Source organism: Manis pentadactyla, chromosome 2, assembly GCF_030020395.1.
Source record: "Manis pentadactyla isolate mManPen7 chromosome 2, mManPen7.hap1, whole genome shotgun sequence".
Lineage (NCBI taxonomy): Eukaryota > Metazoa > Chordata > Mammalia > Pholidota > Manidae > Manis > Manis pentadactyla.
The window spans coordinates 217,965,801-217,983,261 of NC_080020.1; the positions used below are offsets into that span (position 1 = coordinate 217,965,801).

At 53.2% G+C, this 17,461-nt stretch overlaps 1 protein-coding gene across 6 annotated transcripts in view; it reads right to left on the minus strand.

The window, feature by feature from the left end:
- Positions 1-2,967: 2,967 nt before the first annotated feature.
- Positions 2,968-17,461, minus strand: part of KLHL29 (kelch like family member 29) — a 303,849-nt gene continuing 289,355 nt past the window's right edge. For all 6 annotated transcript variants that reach the window (XM_036881657.2, XM_057497424.1, XM_057497422.1 and 3 more), the window contains 8 exons: positions 16,426-16,628; positions 14,917-15,176; positions 13,352-13,550; positions 13,007-13,189; positions 12,621-12,801; positions 7,334-7,527; positions 6,851-6,995; positions 2,968-5,118 (listed from right to left, as the gene is read on the minus strand). In XM_036881657.2, coding sequence (XP_036737552.2) covers positions 4,935-5,118; positions 6,851-6,995; positions 7,334-7,527; positions 12,621-12,801; positions 13,007-13,189; positions 13,352-13,550; positions 14,917-15,176; positions 16,426-16,628 — 1,549 coding nt within the window. In that variant the 3' untranslated portion in view covers positions 2,968-4,934. The remainder of the gene's footprint in view (positions 5,119-6,850; positions 6,996-7,333; positions 7,528-12,620; positions 12,802-13,006; positions 13,190-13,351; positions 13,551-14,916; positions 15,177-16,425; positions 16,629-17,461) is intronic.

The window sequence follows — 17,461 nt, forward strand, 5'->3', positions numbered from 1 at the left end:
AATGTTAGTAGCAGCATTATTAGTGGTTCAAATATGGAAGCAACCCAAATATCTATCAACTGATGAATAGATAAACAAAACATTCATTTTTATGTATATCCATTTAATATATCCATTCAGTGGAATATTATTTGGTCATAAAAAGGAATGAAGTAGGGATACATACTAGCATGTGGTTGAATCTCGAGAACACTGTGCTAAGTGAAGGAAGCCAGAAACAAAAGACCACATATTGTGTGATTCCATTTATATGACATATTCATAATAGGCAAATCCATTAGAAACAAAGCAGATTAGTGGTTGCCAAGCACTGGGGTGGGGGAGATGGAAAGTGACATCTAATGGATTCAGGCTTCTTTTTGAGATGACAATGTTCTGCAGTTAGATAGTCGTGATAGTTGCTCAACTCTAAATATACTAAAACCACTGAATCGTACACTTTAAAAGGGAGAATTTTATCATATGTGAATTATGTGTCAATAATTAATACATTTATTATATAAATAATAAAGTTATTTAATGAACAACCATAAAAAAGAGACTATAGCAACAACTAAGGCAAGAAATGATAAGGGCTTAAAATAAGGCAGTGGCAATAGAAGGGTACTAGAGAGTGCAGGGACTGACTGAATAGCCTCAAAGACTGACTTTTACTGACAGGATCACTGCATCCCTAGGGCTGAAGCCCCAAGGAGATGGGGCTGATGGAACCTGTGGCTAGTTTCACTCAATATGAGGGAGTTCTATACACAACATGCATAAAAACTTTAACAAGGTATAGCTTCTTTAGTCAGCTGTAGACAACAGGGATGACTAAAACAGTACATAGAATTATGACCTTGCCTTTATACTTTTCATAACTCAAAACATTTTTCGTGCATGTCACTATTCATCAGGGCAAGGTGCCATGTGAGGGGTGACAGAGGGCATGGCCCTTCACTGCAGAGAGCATAGTCTTATTGACCTAGTATGATCCACTCAAAAGTTGTGCTCACCTTTCATGAAGAAAGATATTATATGACCTGCCACATGTTACAGACATGACAGCAGAGCACTTGGATTATAAATTTGGGAAGGTGGACACAGATTTTGGATTGTCTTAATTTTTGCCATCATGCAGAAAAGGCAGATTTCTTGGAGTTGGGTCCTCATTTTAGTCAGTGCCTTGACCTTCTACCTCCTTGGGTGCCAAGGTCGTGATACACCCTTTGGGGCAACCAGCACTAATACTGTTATCCCCTTCACTTTACTTCCCCAGGCTGGGGGTTATGGTTGGCAAGAATGTTAGGAAATCCTTCGGAATTCATTGCTGAGTAAAAGCTCACAGGAGGAGTTTCAGATGAGGCAGCAATGGATGTTCTGGTCCCTCAAGTCGGGACTCTTTCCTTCCTCCAGACCCAAGTTCCCTGTGTAAAGCCAGAACCTTCAGCAGAGGAAGCCAGTGTGTTGCTGATATTCTTACCAGGCATTTGAAAAATTGCTTCTAAAGAGGACCATGTCTAACACAGAGCTGAGTGTCTATCATATTCTCAAAATTCTGTTAGTGCAGATTTCTGAGGTAGATTGGGGAGGAGGAAGGAGCCTTAGTCTTGGGAGTCATGAGAGCCATGCAACTCCAGGCAGCCATGTGGAGAGACCAGGGGATGAAGCACAGGCTCTGTGGAGTCTCACTGAGTTGGGTGTGAATATAGCTGTGCTTTAGACCGTCTCTCTGCTTAATGTCTGCAACCTGTAGTCTCACATGTATCGGGGATCCCCATCCTCGGTAGACTGGTGCAAGGATTAAACACAATATTGCACAGAGGACACTTGGGGCGTGGCAGGGTGGAGGGCAGTCTTGTGGGATGGAGCCTTTCACCTGGGGAATCTGGTGCTGTCTCTGGGCAGACAGCATCAGAATTGAGTTCTTGGACACCCTGCTCGTGTTCAAGAATTGCTTGGTGGTGTCTGTGTGAGAAGACCCCCTCCCCACCAAACACACTTTGAAGTTAAGCACACCCTCACAGCTCCTCATACAGTGGACACATGTCTTTTATGGTAAAAGTATGTAGATTCTTCATGGACTCAGAGAACATGTTTCTCTTGATTTAGGGAAGACAGAAAGAGCTAGCAAAACTCTTGCTTGGCTTTTATAACATTTTATTTCAGCTCCTCATGATTGGAATCTTCTAGGAATTCTCCATCCCTTCCTTTATGGCTGGTGTTTCTGAAGATACCATTGCAGATATTTGGCAACAGCACGGTCCATTCATTACAAAACCTCAGCCAAGTTCTCTGAAGAACTTCCCATTCCCACCTACCTTCTTCAAATTTTTTTCTTGCAAGGAGACACTAGCTCTTGGTGAAATTTGGGGAGTTAGGATGTAGGGCTCTTCATGTGGATGAAATCTAGAACATCTCCCTTCTCCTACTAACCTGTTCAATCTAAACTCCTTTCCCTGTGAGAGAGCGAGCGATCCTGTGTGCTGTGTTTTCACCCTGAGAAGCCTTGTGTGGGTACCCTGAGCAGAGCCAAGTCGGTCTCTAGGACAGGCAGAGAACAGCCTCAGGAGTGACTGAGGAAGTCAAGGAGACAGGAATAGGACAGAAATCACACCGTGGGTTCCTGGAGGAAGAGTGTGTGTCTCTTCCCAGGTCGATGAGTTGGGGCTGCCATGGGGCTTTGCCATAGTCCCCCAGGAAAGGGTCCCAGGCACAGGAGTTAGACCAGTAGCAAACTAGCTTCGAAGTTTTCAGCTGTACAAGTGAAACAAGGAGAGCCCTTAGAACTGAAGGAAGACTCTCAGGTTCAATTCCAGAGTGTCTGCAAGCCCCTTGCTAAGGAGGCCCATCCTTCCCAGTTAACGAAGATCTGCACTAGAGTCTGAGAGCCCAGACGGCCATGCATGAGAGGAAGAGCAGGCCTCATGGGGCTTCTCACCACTGGCAGGGATGGCGGCACACAGAGGCGTTGTGTTGGCTTCCGAGTCTAGATCTATAAATATATTTATTATAATATAACAAGAACTTAACAATAAACATATACTATGTACAATACCATTACAGAGAACCCTGTTTTATATCATTCACAGAAATAGCCAGTTTTGCTCCAGTGTGGTAGATGAGGAGAGAAACGGAATTTCAATGTCATCTGTGTTGAGTCTTGCTGAACACTAACACCTCCTTTGGAGGCAGACGCACACCAACACTAACATTAGCCCTGCCCCAGGCAGTTAGGAATTTGTGCTCCAGTCCTTGGGTTCACACTTGCACCCTGTTTGACATAAATACTTTAAATGACATACAACGTATGTAGTTTTGTGCTTATTACTTTTTAAAAGAATAAATAATATTAAAAACTGCATAACGAAGCTCTGTATCTTGTCCAAGTGGGAGCCACACTTGTAATGCTAGAAGTTGGACATCAGAAGTAGAATTTTGTGTCATCAAATACTGAAAGATGGAAAGCATGTCCTGTCCTTGTCTCCTTATAAGTGGTTTTCATCACAAAATGACAGCAAGTTGACTTCCCAGATATAAAAATGGTAAATGTGTATTTGGTACCAACTTCAACTAACCAGCGCAGTGGCGGCAGCGTCCTTCTTGCCCTGGCGTGGGAACTGATCCCCGCTGAGGTTTAAGGGTCTGAGGACCAGCAGGAAGCCTTTCTCTTGTGAGCCACGGTGCCACCTCTGCCCGGCTTCCCCTTCTCAGGTTGACAGGCTGCCAGAGGAGGGATTTTGCTCATGCCCCTCAGGCCTTGGCTGCCGTGGCTCGTCTAAAAAGGCCATCCTCATCCTGAGCGTTCTTGTGGCAGGTGCCTTAATATATCGCTATAAATATCAAAAATAACCTCCTGTGCTTTGCAGACATTTATTCTCCCGCCGTCCCTCCTTCCCTTCCCACCCGGCCTGGAGCTTGACCTCATGGAGGGGCTGGAGTGGTGTCCCAGCTACACCTGGTCTCCTAGACCAGAATCTTCCTTCTCTGACAGTGCCTCCATGAGGCACAGCTTTTATGGGGCTGTCTGAGAGTTACTTTTTCCAAAAATAAAAAGGGGGCATTCACCGCCCCACTCCTCCCAGGAGAGATCCTCTATTCTGCACATAGAAAAATTAGAGCAAATGCCCCACTCTGGCACCACCTGCAAAGAGCTTTGGGAATTCGCGCATTATCCCTCTCATGGCCTCTCACTACTTAAAAATAGGCTTTTATTTATCAGGAAAACGCCTCGGAAATCTAAATAATTCATATCGGATAAGAGAAACCTAGCACAATCATCTTGTCCTTCTCCAGCAAAAACAGGATAGAAACACCCGCGGAGGACAGACAGCTCTCCCCAGCTGCCCTGCCATGCGGCTCCGGCCACATCCGGCCCTGCACGGTGGCTGGACTTCTCGTCCTGGCGGGGTCCCGCAGCCTCCTGGGCCTCGTGCAGCACAGTATTGTCCCTTCTTTTCTCTCCGCCACTGAAAAGTGTGGATTGGTTAAAAACAAAAGTAGGAATCAAAGTGATAAGGACACTTTGATCTTATTCCAAGAGAGCCTGACACCTAACATTGTCATAGGATAACTGATCTGTGGTTGTTTAGGGATCAAGCTTGCTCTGCAGGAAGGAAAAAATAGCTTCTCTCTCCCAGTTGAAAAATATGTGAAACTATTGCACCGGGCAGAGTGAGCACCCCTGTTCAGAGCAAGCATCTCCACAGGAGCCCGAGGCCCCACTCGCCGGCTCGGTGGTTGCGGTTCCTGCTGCTCGGAGTGCTGTGCCCCCGTGTCCCCTAAAGGCAAGGATGATTTTCTACATTCAGTGTAGAGAGTAATCAAAAATGTTTAGCTCAGTGAGTTCCTTGACTGTGTCTGTCGGCCTCTTATTGGCTGCGGAAAATTGAACTGTGAGGAGCATCTGCCTCCCCAGACTCGTCTACAGTCTCCTTGGGGGCTTTCTGCTAGTGTCAGCCGCTTTGAATATATTTCTTTATCACGACGCAACCGTGTCTGAACACAGGGCAGGGCATGTGGGGTAGGAGGGTCCATGTGTTGGTTGTGGGTTCATAGGCTTCCATGTTGCCCAGGGCAGGTCCCTCACTGCTCACAATGCCTCCGGTTGCATAAATCTTGCCATCAAGCACCACGGCACTGTCAGGGAAAAGCGGGAAGAGAATTAGCCATTTAACATCTACCTTGGACCTGGAGATGGATTCTCAATACCCTGTCCTGGTGTCAACTGCTTCTCCTTTTGCAAAAACTGTAAGGGATCTTGCTGCTCTTCTTTGCCCTCTCACCCAAGCTGGTAAAAGAAAAACACCTTTCCTCCAGGGCCAATCAGGACACCAGGCAATACTGCCCTCCAAGCTGCAGGTGACCCTCGTGTACACTGCGCATCCCGGGACCTGCCGGGCTGACTAAGGGTGGCTTGAAGGTGAGCGGGCACTTGGATCAGTTCACTGAGTATTGATCATCACTCTGTGTTGCCTGCGCAGAGCCTTCCTACTTCTCAAATCACGTTGTGAACATGACTTACAAGAATGTTAGCAGATGGGATGGGATAATAAGGAGTAAGTTGTAATTGGCTCCTTGACTGGGGATTTCACCCTTGCCAAAGTGCTCAGAGTCAGCTTCCCGCTGCAATTCCCTCACAGTGCTGCTGTGAGGGCCCAGCGTGCCCTCTGCGGGGCAGGGACGCCGTGGCCCTGCTGTTCCAGGGCTTCCCACCACGAGCTCCGCCTCCTACACTGTCCGCACTTACTCCCCGACTGCATTTCAGCTACCCCGCACCTCACAGTCCGCTTACCCAGCCCTGATTTCTCCCTCCTTCAGCGAATGGCCATTTTCTTCTTGGCTATCTCCTGAAACTGACCAGATAACCTTTCAAAATCTCCACCCGTTTTTGACATTCTGAGACTGGAACAGAACCTGTCAGTCCAGACTCCTTACCAGGCACTGCAGGTTCCAGCAGTGACTCATGCCATCCGGGCCCCTCTCAGTTCCGCTTTGTGGCTTATCTTTTCCCTGCTTTTCTGCAAGACCCAGCTTAAGTCTCCCTTCAGGCCTGAAGTCTTCCTGTGCCCCTGTAGTTTCAGATGAGGCACGGGTGTCCTCCCCATCAGCAGAGTCCAAACCCCAGGTGTCTGTCTCATGGACAGTGTAGCCAGGGCTGCCCTGCACTCTGCCATCATTTAGAGTATGTAACATGAAAGTAAGACTAAACAGAGTCTTCATGCTAGCAGGAACTTCTCAGTTATCTAGTCCCCCTGCCTGGTTAATACATAGGAGAACCTCCCCGGAGAGGAGAAGCTACTTGCCCAAGGTCACAGGACATGTCAGTAGTAGGTTATAGCCTTTCTAGCTTTGCTGTGCAAATGGGGCCTGGTCCGGGTGGGTTTCTGCCCAGTCAGCCTTGAGACTCCAGGGCAGCTGGCCCTCATTCTGCTTGCGGCGTCCAGCTCCAAAAGACCATCAGGTTCAGAGCATTCCCCCAAAAGCCACCTGTCCCATGGGTACTGCACAGCTTTGGACCCCGTCTGTGATGGGGCAACAGTCCTGGGGGAGAGCCGACCTCACAGCCCCGCCCTCACCTCTCGTGAGAGAAGGTGTGGCCTCGAAGGACCCGGGGCTGGTCCCTGTAGGAAGCTTTTCGTTTCTGGCTTTGAGCTGGAGCCACAGCGTTGGGCTTCTGGGCCATGGCTGCCCCTGGGTGCCTCCCACTCTGCCCTGGCACGAGCACGCACCTCTGTGGTGGGAGCGGGTCATCCTCTAGGCCTGGGAATGCTTTGGTCATTGAGTGGCGGGGGTCACTGCTCGAAATCCTCCTGTTGTCCTTCCTCCCTCCCTCCTTCCCAGCCCTGGCCGAGGTCCGCGGCCCGCTCACCTGCAGAACTGGCGAGAGTGATTCATGTTGGGGCCCGCCTTGATGTTCCCTTTCTCAGGGTCGTAGATGGTAGTGGCTCTGGCGTAAGCCCCGCCCAGGATGAAAACGAAGCCGTTGAGGGTGACGGCGGGGGCGTACTTGTTGTCTGTGGGGAGAGCAGAGCAGGCAGGTCAGGCCTCTCTTCTTGGCCTTCCCTCCCGTTTCTTCCCCAGCGGGCCCCCTGGAGGAAGGGAGCTGGACAGACCCCCAGTCACTGGCGTGCCCGAGAAGGCCCCCAGCGCAGGGACCAGCTTGCCCTTGGTCCAGGTAGCGGGATCTTTAGCTGCCCCTGGGCAGGGGGTCTGCTTCCCTCCCCCACCCGCTGGACTTGGGTCTGCGGCACGCTGGGCTTAGCTGGCCCGCTGGGCAGGGGATACTGAGACTGAAGAAAACAAGGAGGTGGGGAGGCCGCACGGGCCCCGGGCTGAGGTGGCTGGTTCTCACCGATCATTGGGGACTCGATGAAGCTCCACGTGTTGGTCTGTGGGCTGTAAGACTGGAGGACGCCCGCGGCTCGGCCTGCCTCGTTCACGCCCCCAAATACGTAGATCTTGCCGCCACACACGGTGGCTGCTGCAGAGTGCACTGCCTTGGGCAGAGGGGCCACTGCCTCCCACTGGTTGGTGATGGTGTCGTACCTGTTGAGAGGAAGAGAAAGAGGGTCAGGGTGGTCCTTGGGCGGGGCTGGGGCCACAGCTGAGGCTGCAGACATCGCAGCAGCACCAGCATCTGCTTCCTCTCGGCATAGCTGGCAAGGGGGCCCGTGGGATGGATCACTCCAGGCCGCCGAGGCTCAGGCCCAGACTAGCCCTCCCAGCCTTGCCCCTGAACCTCACGGGGCTCTTTTCTCCTGGCTGCAAACTCTGTGCAGACTCTTGTCTCCATTCCTTTGCTCACGCGGAGCTCCCCAGCTTCTGGGCCCCTTCAGCCCTCTCTGTCCAGCTCCTTTGCACCCTGCCATGCAGCATCCCCATGCCAAACATCTCCAGGCTACCCAGGCTCTGGACTGGAAACGACTTGGACCAAGGAAGGACAAGAGGAAGTGGGAATGGGGGTGGTGAACTGATAGGTTTTAGCCACTAACTGATGTTGCAGTTACGGGCAACAGCTGCCTTTGACAGCTCAGGGTCTCTGGCTTGGGAAACTGGATGTAGGGGGAGCGACAGACAGTTCGAGGCTGCGGGCATCTAGGGGAGGAGATGATTTCAGTTTTATTCATGGGAGTTTAAAATATCTACGGGTGACAAATTGGGGGTGCACAGCGGGCATTGGGTATACTGGCCTGGACTAAATATTCAGCTTTGGGATCCTTAGCACACAGACGGAGACCAAAGATTAGGGAGTTCACAAGGGGAAGTGTGTGGGCCAGAATAAGGCTGAGGACACACTGGGGGAAGGCGGGCCTTTAAGAGGGAACTAAGTCTGTAGGGGAGTGAGGAGTTGGCAGTGCTGCAAAGCTGTAAGTCTGGAGGGTGTGATGAGAGGCCAAGAAGTCCCAAACAGGTCCTCAGGGCCTTGTCAAGGGTGCTTTATGTGGAATGGGAGGTGCAGAGCTATTTGTGCGTTGGGAATGAATGGGAAGCTAGGCAGTGGAGATGGCTGGTGGAGACTTCTGTTGGATGAAACTGCTGGGAAGAGTGGCAGAGAAGGTGAGACCTAGAAAGGCAGATGGAGCTGAGAGATGGGCTTGCTGATAAATGTTTACAAACCAGTTCTCCAGGTGTAAAAAACGTCCTGGAAGGTAGCATTTGCTGATTTCTGCGATGTAAACCCTCTCACCACAGCTGATTGCAAGTTACCAAAGGGACCTCACTGAACGGACAGTTGGGAAGAGATGCACAGTAGCCCCCCATCAAACAGAATCTCCACCCTGGACGGACTACAGGTGTATCTGACCTCCAGAGCACAGAGAATAGTATAGTAAAAAAATTAGGTAGTGATGAGTTTTGAGTATGGATTACCTTTGTTTTTAATAAAATTATTTAGTTCTAAGTTTATATGATTTAAGTGTTAGTACCTGTAAGCCGACAACTGGCTCGCAGAGTTTCTGAACATTTAGCAGTCAGCTCTCACAGGCTGGTCTGAACCAGCCCCAGCACACCACGGGTTTTGTTTTAATTTTAGGAGCCAAGGTTTAATTGTGTTCACATGCTGATAGGATGGAGCCCAACTGGATAGGGAAAGATTAAATATATGTGAAAGAGAGATGAGAGCTGATGATGGGCAGCTCCCCCCAAAGGCGGATGCCAATGACCAGAGTGGAGAGGGAGGTGGCGTCCCTTTGGGCGTGAGAGAGCAAGGCAAGGATGGCAGCGTCGGCGCATTTGCAGGTGCTGATGGTGGGATGGTGAGAGCTCCTGATCAGTGGCCCCATCTGCTCTGCGAGGCAGGGTCAGAGCCAAAGTATCTGGAGAGTCTGTGGGGTAAGAGCCTTGAGGAGAAAGGAGAAGATGGCAAACATGTGCTCTTGTGAATTGGACAGACTGCCAACAAGGGACACAGAGAAGCAGGCCCTGCAGCAGTGAGGGGTCCTGGAGGCTGGAGGACTTGTCTGCAGTGGGGCCCGTCTACAAGACTGTGGGGTTCCCCCACGAGCAGTCAGCCCCAGGGGCGGCATGGAGAAGGTGGAGGGTCCCAGGATTGAACAGACCTGCTGCGTGTGCGTGCAGGACAAAGCGGCAAAGCAAGAGGGTGGGTGGTGGCGGAACACACCAGACATGGCCAGGAGAAGAGAGAATAGGAAGCAGGGCTGGAAGAGCAGACCCAAGACTGAGCAGGCTGGCCAAGGAACTGGGCTCTTTGATGTCTTCTGGGGCAGCTAGGACCTCAATTTGCAGCTTTGCTGTTGATGGTTTCTGAGGGCTGCCCCAACAAGCACTCCCTCTGGACTTTCTAGCTGGTGCCCATCTACTGCTCACCACATGGTCTTCTGCTTTTTTGTGTGTTCTGGACCCAAGACAGGGTCTCTGCTGTGGGCTTGTTGCACCTCCACAGGTGGCTTTTCCCAGCACAACTTTCCTGGCAAGCACTTGGGGCCGTTCCCCCCGTGAGCCTCCTTGGGGCATGAGCCATAATACCGTCCCAGCTCAGGGACCCTGGGTGATGGTCTCCCTTAGTCGGTGCCCCTGGCTCAAGACAGAGCTGGGGGAGCTGCTGCTAGATGTCCAGCTCTGTGCTTGCCAAGACTCAAGCTTTGAGAAGAGGCTGGAGTACCATAAAGGGCAGCAGGGGTGATTCAATTAAGCCCCAGACGAATGATATGTGGTTAACAGGTGAAGGAGTAAGTGTCATTTTGGACAGTGTCAGAAGTTCAGATAACTGTTTTTTAAGCCAATATGGCAGACATCCAAAGAGCTCCTGCAGAAGGAGCTGGGCGACAGTGGAAGATTATGTGGCTGTTAGTCTTCAGGCTTTCAGTATAATGGCACATTCCACCAAATACGAATTTCCCGGGAGCTTGTTATTCCAGGTGGCTGATTGCCAAGCCACAAGCCCTAGTCAGCTCAGTCTGTCAGCTTCCTGCTTGAGAAGGATATGCTAATGACATGCAAATGACCCCACAGAGTGAGGCGCTCTGCTATCGTTTATCCCACAACCACAGCTACTACAATATATTGCTATAAAGTATTAGACCCAGTTATTTATATAATGATATAATACAGGTTTGCCTATTGCACTGTTGTTTTAATCTATAATTATATAATCTTGCTGTATTCCTGTAATACAGTAATGTAATGTAATTATAATGTACCATATATCTCTTTCATTATCGATATAAGAGCAATTTGTACCATTAGTGCTTCCTGGGAAACAAAGCATCCTCGCACCTGTCCCCATTACCCTGACCTTCCTGTCACCGTGAATGCTCATCATTGCCATCGTGTGGCACAGAAATGGACTTGCCCAGAGGGCTCCAGCCATGCTCCCCGGGAAGCAGTGGGTGCCCCTTCTGTCTGCGCCCTCCATCCCCACTGTGTGCACAGGGGTCTTCAAGTCTGTGTTCTGCCCCTACAAAGACAGCTGACAGGTTCCAGTGGGCTGAGGCAGGCCGCAGGGCACCTGTTATCCTGGACCTGCTCCTCCCTGTACTGGGGATCCCTGGGTGGTCTTGCTCCAGCTCTGTCTGAGCAGAACAGAGGCCTAGTCCCCAGGGAAAGCCGGTGTAGGCTGCTCCCAGGCCTTGGAGAACTGCTCCCAGGCCCAAGGGGAGTGGAGCCTGTCCCCCTTCTTGGTGCCTTTGATCCTCGAACAAATCCCCGTATTTTATCAACAAGCGTTAAGTTTGCAAAATGAGTAATCAGCATCTTAGGAGATTAAAAATAGCTGACATAAGCAAGACAGGATGACATATCTAGCTCAATTTATTCCTGCATAGAAAATGTCTCCTTTTCCATGTGTTTATTATTGGATGACAAATGACTGCAAGCTTGTGTTTCCAGAAGGCTTGGGGCATGATGGCCGTGCCGTGGATCCTGAAGGCTGTCAGCATCAGGGCAGACCCAGATTCAACAGCAGTATTAATATCCTTATAATCACACGGGGATTCCCATTATCTCCAAATCAATACGACAATTAGCTATTGTTACTGAGCCATCTCTGGTTCCACTTGGGGGAGGTAAAAGCCCACAGAGAAGATCCAGAGCCCGTCTCTGAAACCATCTTCACGGTAACATTTGTCAAGTGTCCAATTAGCCACTGAGGAGAAAATACAAATTGAGGGGTATGTGGAGCTCCACAGGCAAACAGCTGTCACAAGGAAAGATGTGCTTCCTGTGGCAGTTGATGACATGGGCCAGGGCAGGGGGCTGGCATGCAGGAAGGGCCTGGGAGAGGGGCTCCAGTGGTCATAGCTGTGACCTCCTGGATTGGAACCAGGGCCCGGCTCGGCACTCTGAGGTGCTAGTTCCTCCACTGAAGCCTCCCCCATTCTGCTGCCGACTCCCAAACCTCCTGAACCCTTTCTGCAGCTTCTCCCTGAGATGTCTGTGCTCTGCAAGAACTGTCCCCCCGACTCAAAGGGAAAGACAGCATTTCCACCCAAAGAAGTGCCCACATCCAGCCTATACCCCTCCTGCCTATGCAGGATTCCTACACTTTGTGTGGTCAGCTTTAAATGGCATTGGTGACGAAGCCAGCCTGTGACTTCCAGCAGAGGGCAGGCTTCCACACACGGCTCAGGCCCATTGGCTTATCTTTTCTAGAGAATTCTATACAGTTGTCCAGACCTGTGTGTAGTGACCCATCCCTGTGTTGCAAGCAGATTTCCTGGGATGTGTGTGGAGGGAGGAAGGGAGCTCCCTGAGATGTGGCCTTCCTGGCCCCAAGGCGGGGAGACAGCAGGGATCACAGAGGCACAGCCACTGGCTTGGCACCATCTGGGCCATTGTTGCAGCTTTGCCCTACATCCTAGCAGGTCTCTGGGCTGGTGCTTCCTGTCCCAGTAAGTGCCCTCACCGCCAGGTCCGCCTGTGCCTTTCCGTGAGTGGGCCTCCTGCCTCCAGCTTGTCTGACCCCTGAATGGGACCAGAGTGGCCCATTTCAGTGACTAGGCAGCTGTCATCCGTCCTGCTTCTACCTCCCATCTCCAGTCCTCTCCCTTTGCTGTGCTTGAAGAGCCTGGGGCTGTTGGTCTCTAGCCAGTCTCAGCTGAGTGGGTGTTGGGGAGGAGGAGTGCTGTGATTTTAGCTTTAGGTGAAAGAGGAAGCCCCTGCCGTGACCTTGGCCTCATTACCTCTCCACGTGGTCCACGTTGCCTGCCACGCCAAGTCCCCCGAGGGTGTAAATCTTCCCATCGTAGACAAGGCTATTGTGCCGGCAGCGGGGGACAGTCATTCTGGAGACGAGGTTCCAGTTATCGAGCAGGGACATGTAGCACCAGACATCGGCCAGCGTCACCCCTGATTCCATCCCACCTGTAGGCAGTATGGGAGGTCCAAAGAGTGGGCAGGGGGTGAGGAGGGGCCCAAGGCTGGGCGGGCCCAGACCCAGGGTCAGGAGGAGAAGCCTTCGCCGGGCAAGCAGACCCTTCTGGGCCCTGGCCTTCCTTAGCCTTGGTGTGCGAGGAGACCCCTTGGGAAGTCTGTGCCCAGTCCCCAAGCCAGCCCCAAAGGGCCTCACCTGAGAGGTAGATGTTGTCCCCGGCGCTCACCACACTGAAGAACTCGCGGTCATAGAAAGGCAGTGAGGCCAGGGGGTACCACTTGTTGTTCTGCGGGTTCCAGCAGGTAACAGCCACCAGGGAGCGCTGGGTCATCCCCACCATCTGACGGCCCCCGACCAAAACGATGACCTCGGCCACACCTGCAGGAACACGGATGGGCACCCTCAGGACACTGCCACAACTGTGGCACCCAACATTGTCATCGTCTGCGCCTGGTGCCTCTCTGGGGACCACCCAGAATTGGGCTGACCCGCTAACTGATGGCACCTGCGTTTTGGAGGCTCGGGGGTGTCCCTCAATACCTGCTGAGAGGCGGGGCCGGGTTCGGGGTGTCTGCATCTCCTGGCGGGCATGGGGCAGCATGTGGTAACGTTTGGCCTCATTGACCAGGTCCCGACAGGCTTCCGATGACTTGATGAGTTCCTCGTTGTCAACAACGTTGAGCAGGTAGCTGGGGTGGATGAAGGGGAGGCGGACCACGGCCAGGAGCTCTGCCGCATGCTACCGGATCAAGGAGACACGAATCTGCTCAGATTATACAGGTGGAGCCACCTCTTGTGAGTTGTATGGAGAAGAAAGAAAGGACAGATGTGGTGCTGCACAACATGGATAATTTGTTTGGTGTTGCCTTGGGAGAGTAGAGACTGCTCACCCAGGTTAGCCAGTGGGAGCTCCCAGCAGCTGGAGGGGAGGGGAGGAAGGGAGGGAGGTCTGGCGAGCTGCAGCTGCCCCTGGGCTGGACCACCGTTCCCGGATTCAGCACCTTCCCGCCTCCCCCGGGCCATGGGCCTCTGCTTCCCACCGGGATGCAGGGGCGCTGAGCTGAGGCTCCTCATGGTCACTGGGGTATGCACAGGGCAGGCACTTGGGAGCAGGTGGGAGGGCCCAGGAAAGCTGATGGTGGTACCAAGTGTCCCAGTCACTTCTGTCAGAACCTGTGTTCCCCCCGAGCACCAGCAAATCCTCTCAGTGGCCTCCCAGTGCCTCTGCTTGGCCCCTGGGCCCCCTCTCCTTGACTAAAGGCTTTCCATGGACCAGCTTGAAGCCCCCTCCATCTTCTGGGCTCACTGGCGGGATGGGGGTGCAGAGCCACCTCTGCATCCTGGAGCCACCTAATGCTATTGACTGCAGCCCCTGGCCCGGTCCTCATACTTCTTATTGCTCCACATGCACAAAGTACCCTGTCATCTGTCTGCCCAGTTCGTCTGGGCTCTGGCCCCCTGGCCCTGCCCTCCTGGGTGCTGCTCTCTGGGTGGGCTCTGAGCTCTCCTGCAGCTACTGCGTGTCTGCACTAATGCCCTGGGCGGCTCGCACGTGAGAAGTGAGGAGATTCTGTGTGAGCAGGGCCTTTGGGGAGGGCTTTCTGGTCCTGTTGGGGTGTGCTCGATCTCCTGTGACTCAGGTGCCCCTCTGGGGACCCTGTGCTCCTCTCCTGCCCTGGTCTCTGGCCCTGGTTTCTCCAGCTGGCCCCTCCACGGGACTCGCCCCCACTCCCATCATGTGGTCCAGGTGCTCCCACCCATGGCTGGGGCTGCCTCTGCTGCATCTGAGCTCAGGGGGGCCCCAGGGCCCCTTGGCTCAGGCACGTATCTCTCCCTGCAGGCGCTGGGGCTGTACACCCAGCCCTGCGGCCTCTTGATCAGCGTTCAGGTGGAATGCCAGCCCTTGACAATCCTCTGGGGACTGACTTCTCATCTCTCATGCCTCCCTTCTGCTGCCCGTGGGAGAAGTTCCAGCTTCCTCCTGCTGGGCCTGCTGGCTACCATGAGCTCCTGCTGCTGGTCAACCAGGCAGCCCCGCCTCCTTCACTGTCCTTCATCCTCGGCCCAGACAGAGGGAGAGGGGAGGCTGGTGGGGCAGGCCCTACCTGTGCTCGGGACACAGGGTCCTTCTTGATCCACTTGATGACGGTCTCGTATACCAGCTCCTCGGCCTTGGTGTTGAGGCTGTCATTGGAGATGTAAGCAATGAAGTCGTCCTTGGAGATGCTGAGGATCTCCTCCTGGGCCGCCACCTCGGGGAAGATCTGCAGCGCGAAGGCCTTGGCCATGTGGTAGAGCTCGCTGCACTGCATGGCCTCGGCCATGGCCAGCACCCCCAGGCAGTTGCTGGCCGTCAGCTGCTTCTCTGGGGGCAAGAGCACACACGAGCACTGGCCACGGGGCCCTGGAAGGGGTCGTCACCTGCTGCTGTTGCCTATCTGAGCCCATGTCCCTGTGGCCTGTCTCCAGCATCCACAGCCCCCCTGTGTCCCTGGAGCTGTAGATCCATGTTCTGGGTACGAACTCTGTTTCACGCTGACTCTCCAGGGGGTGTGGAGTATCAGTACCTGGCCTGGGGCTTCCACACTGCCTGTGAGTGAAGGAGGCCTCAGAGCCCAGGCCTGGGCTGGGGGCAAGGGTCACACTGAGGCTCGCGGGGTCTCCCATGATTGTGACAGGCATGTTGGAGGTCACAGGTTCTACTGTAGAGTCATGCCAGCAGTAACACCCCTCTTGTGCCCACCCACCATCTCCCAAGGGCCTCAGCCTCACCCATCCTGGCCTTTAGGTCTGGGTCAGTCTGGCCAACTCTCCAGACATCCCACGAGTGCTTATTCTAGCCTAGATGTGTCTGGGTCCAGGAGCTCCTCACTTTGTGGACCTAACTCTGGAGCTGTGGCTCCTGACTCTTCTAGATGGCTGTGTCCTCCCCAGCTCACTTCTCAGGCCCCTGGCTGTGCCCACCTGTCCTCAGCCCCTACTTCTTTCTCCTTCACTCCATGTCCAGGCCCAGGGTTCTGGCGACACTCGTTTTCGCCCCTCCCTCTCCTGACTCCCTTTGGTTGGCAGCTCTGACTGTAGAGTAAATGTGTTCTCTGGGTTGGGGCTCGCTGGAAGTCCCTGACACTCGGATCTCCATCCTGTTCAGCAGGTCTGGGTGTCCAGGGGACAGTTCGCATGTCGAGACCTGTGTGGACATCTTCTGTGGTATGCGTATTACTAAGTTAAAAAAATGTTTTGTGACTCCTTCATTCAGTGTTTAGATAATAGGGCTATGAGGCCAGGGCGCAGGCTCCCCAGGAGCACAGCATTCACACAGCCCTGTGGCCCCATTTGTCTTCACAAAGCTGCGTGGGCCACAGTGTGGCCTCTGCTGCCCACGGGGGAGTGACACCAGGTATTCTCTGTGGGGGTGAGTAAAGGCATTCAGTTATCCAAATTCCCCTCTTAAAACCTCTGTGTGAAACCCAGCTACACGGTGAGGTGGTCTGGGTGTGTACACACACAGCCTTCCTCCTCCTGCCTGAAATCCTTGCTGTTTTTGAATTTCTTGCCCATCTTTCACATTTTTTGTACTGTTCCCCCTAGGTAGCACATGCGCCCCCTGGGCTCACCAAGAAAGGACACGCAGACTTTGCAGAAGGTGTGGAACTGGAACTTGCTGGCCGCCTCCAACAGCGTCTTGGCGTTGGCTGAGTCGATGACCAGGGAGCCAGTGTAGACAAACTCCAGCAGCAGCTCGAGGACGTCAGCCTGCAGGTTGGACAGGACGAGCTCCAGCTTCTCCCGGCCGCACTGGCTGCCGTCTTGCACCGACCTAGGCACAGAGACCAGGGTGTCCTTACCTGCCACCCAGCGGCCACAGCGCCGCCTCCTCACAGGGCTAGATCTCCCTGCACGCCTCAGTCGTGCCCTTCGCTTTAGGACTCAAGGGACACGGCCTGACACCTGAACCTAATGACCTTACACGGGATCTGAAAAAGAAGAGTCTGAGCAGAGATGCCCAAAAGAACAGAAAACCCTGCTTCTCACTACTTGGCATGTCCATGCAAAAAAAGATGCAAATCAAAAAGCATGAGCTGTGGATGGGGACGTGGACCAGGACTGGCCTCAAAGGGAAACAATATGGTTGGGCCCCGCTGCTGGCCCGGGCATCCACCAAACAAGGCCGCTGGGTCCCAGGCCCTGGGGCCCGTCATGTTCGGTGGAAGATTCTCCACCAAGACTGAGGCTCCCGATCGGCTGTGATCACAGCCGATCTGGAGACGTCCCTGGATTGCCTCAAAGACCGAGGGCCCCAAGCTGTCCGGAAGCCCCAACTCCAACCCCACTTCTTCCCCAAAACATATTGTTTCCTTTTAGGCATGGAAAGGAAGCCCTTCATGACATTGCTTTGAAACTGAGGACGAGACGAGATAGACGGACAGAATGGTCAGAGCTGGGAGGAGGGGAGGGGAGCGACCAAGGACTTCCGCCACAGACAGCCAGCAGCCATGACCTGGGGCCTGGCCCGGGGCGGGGCCCTCCTGCCACATGGAGCACGGGGTCAGAGGTCAGAGTGGCCTGCGTGTCGGGTGTGCATCGGGCTTATGAACTGGGAGCAGGGGAGGGACACAAATATATAAATATGTTTATATCTGGTGTCTACAG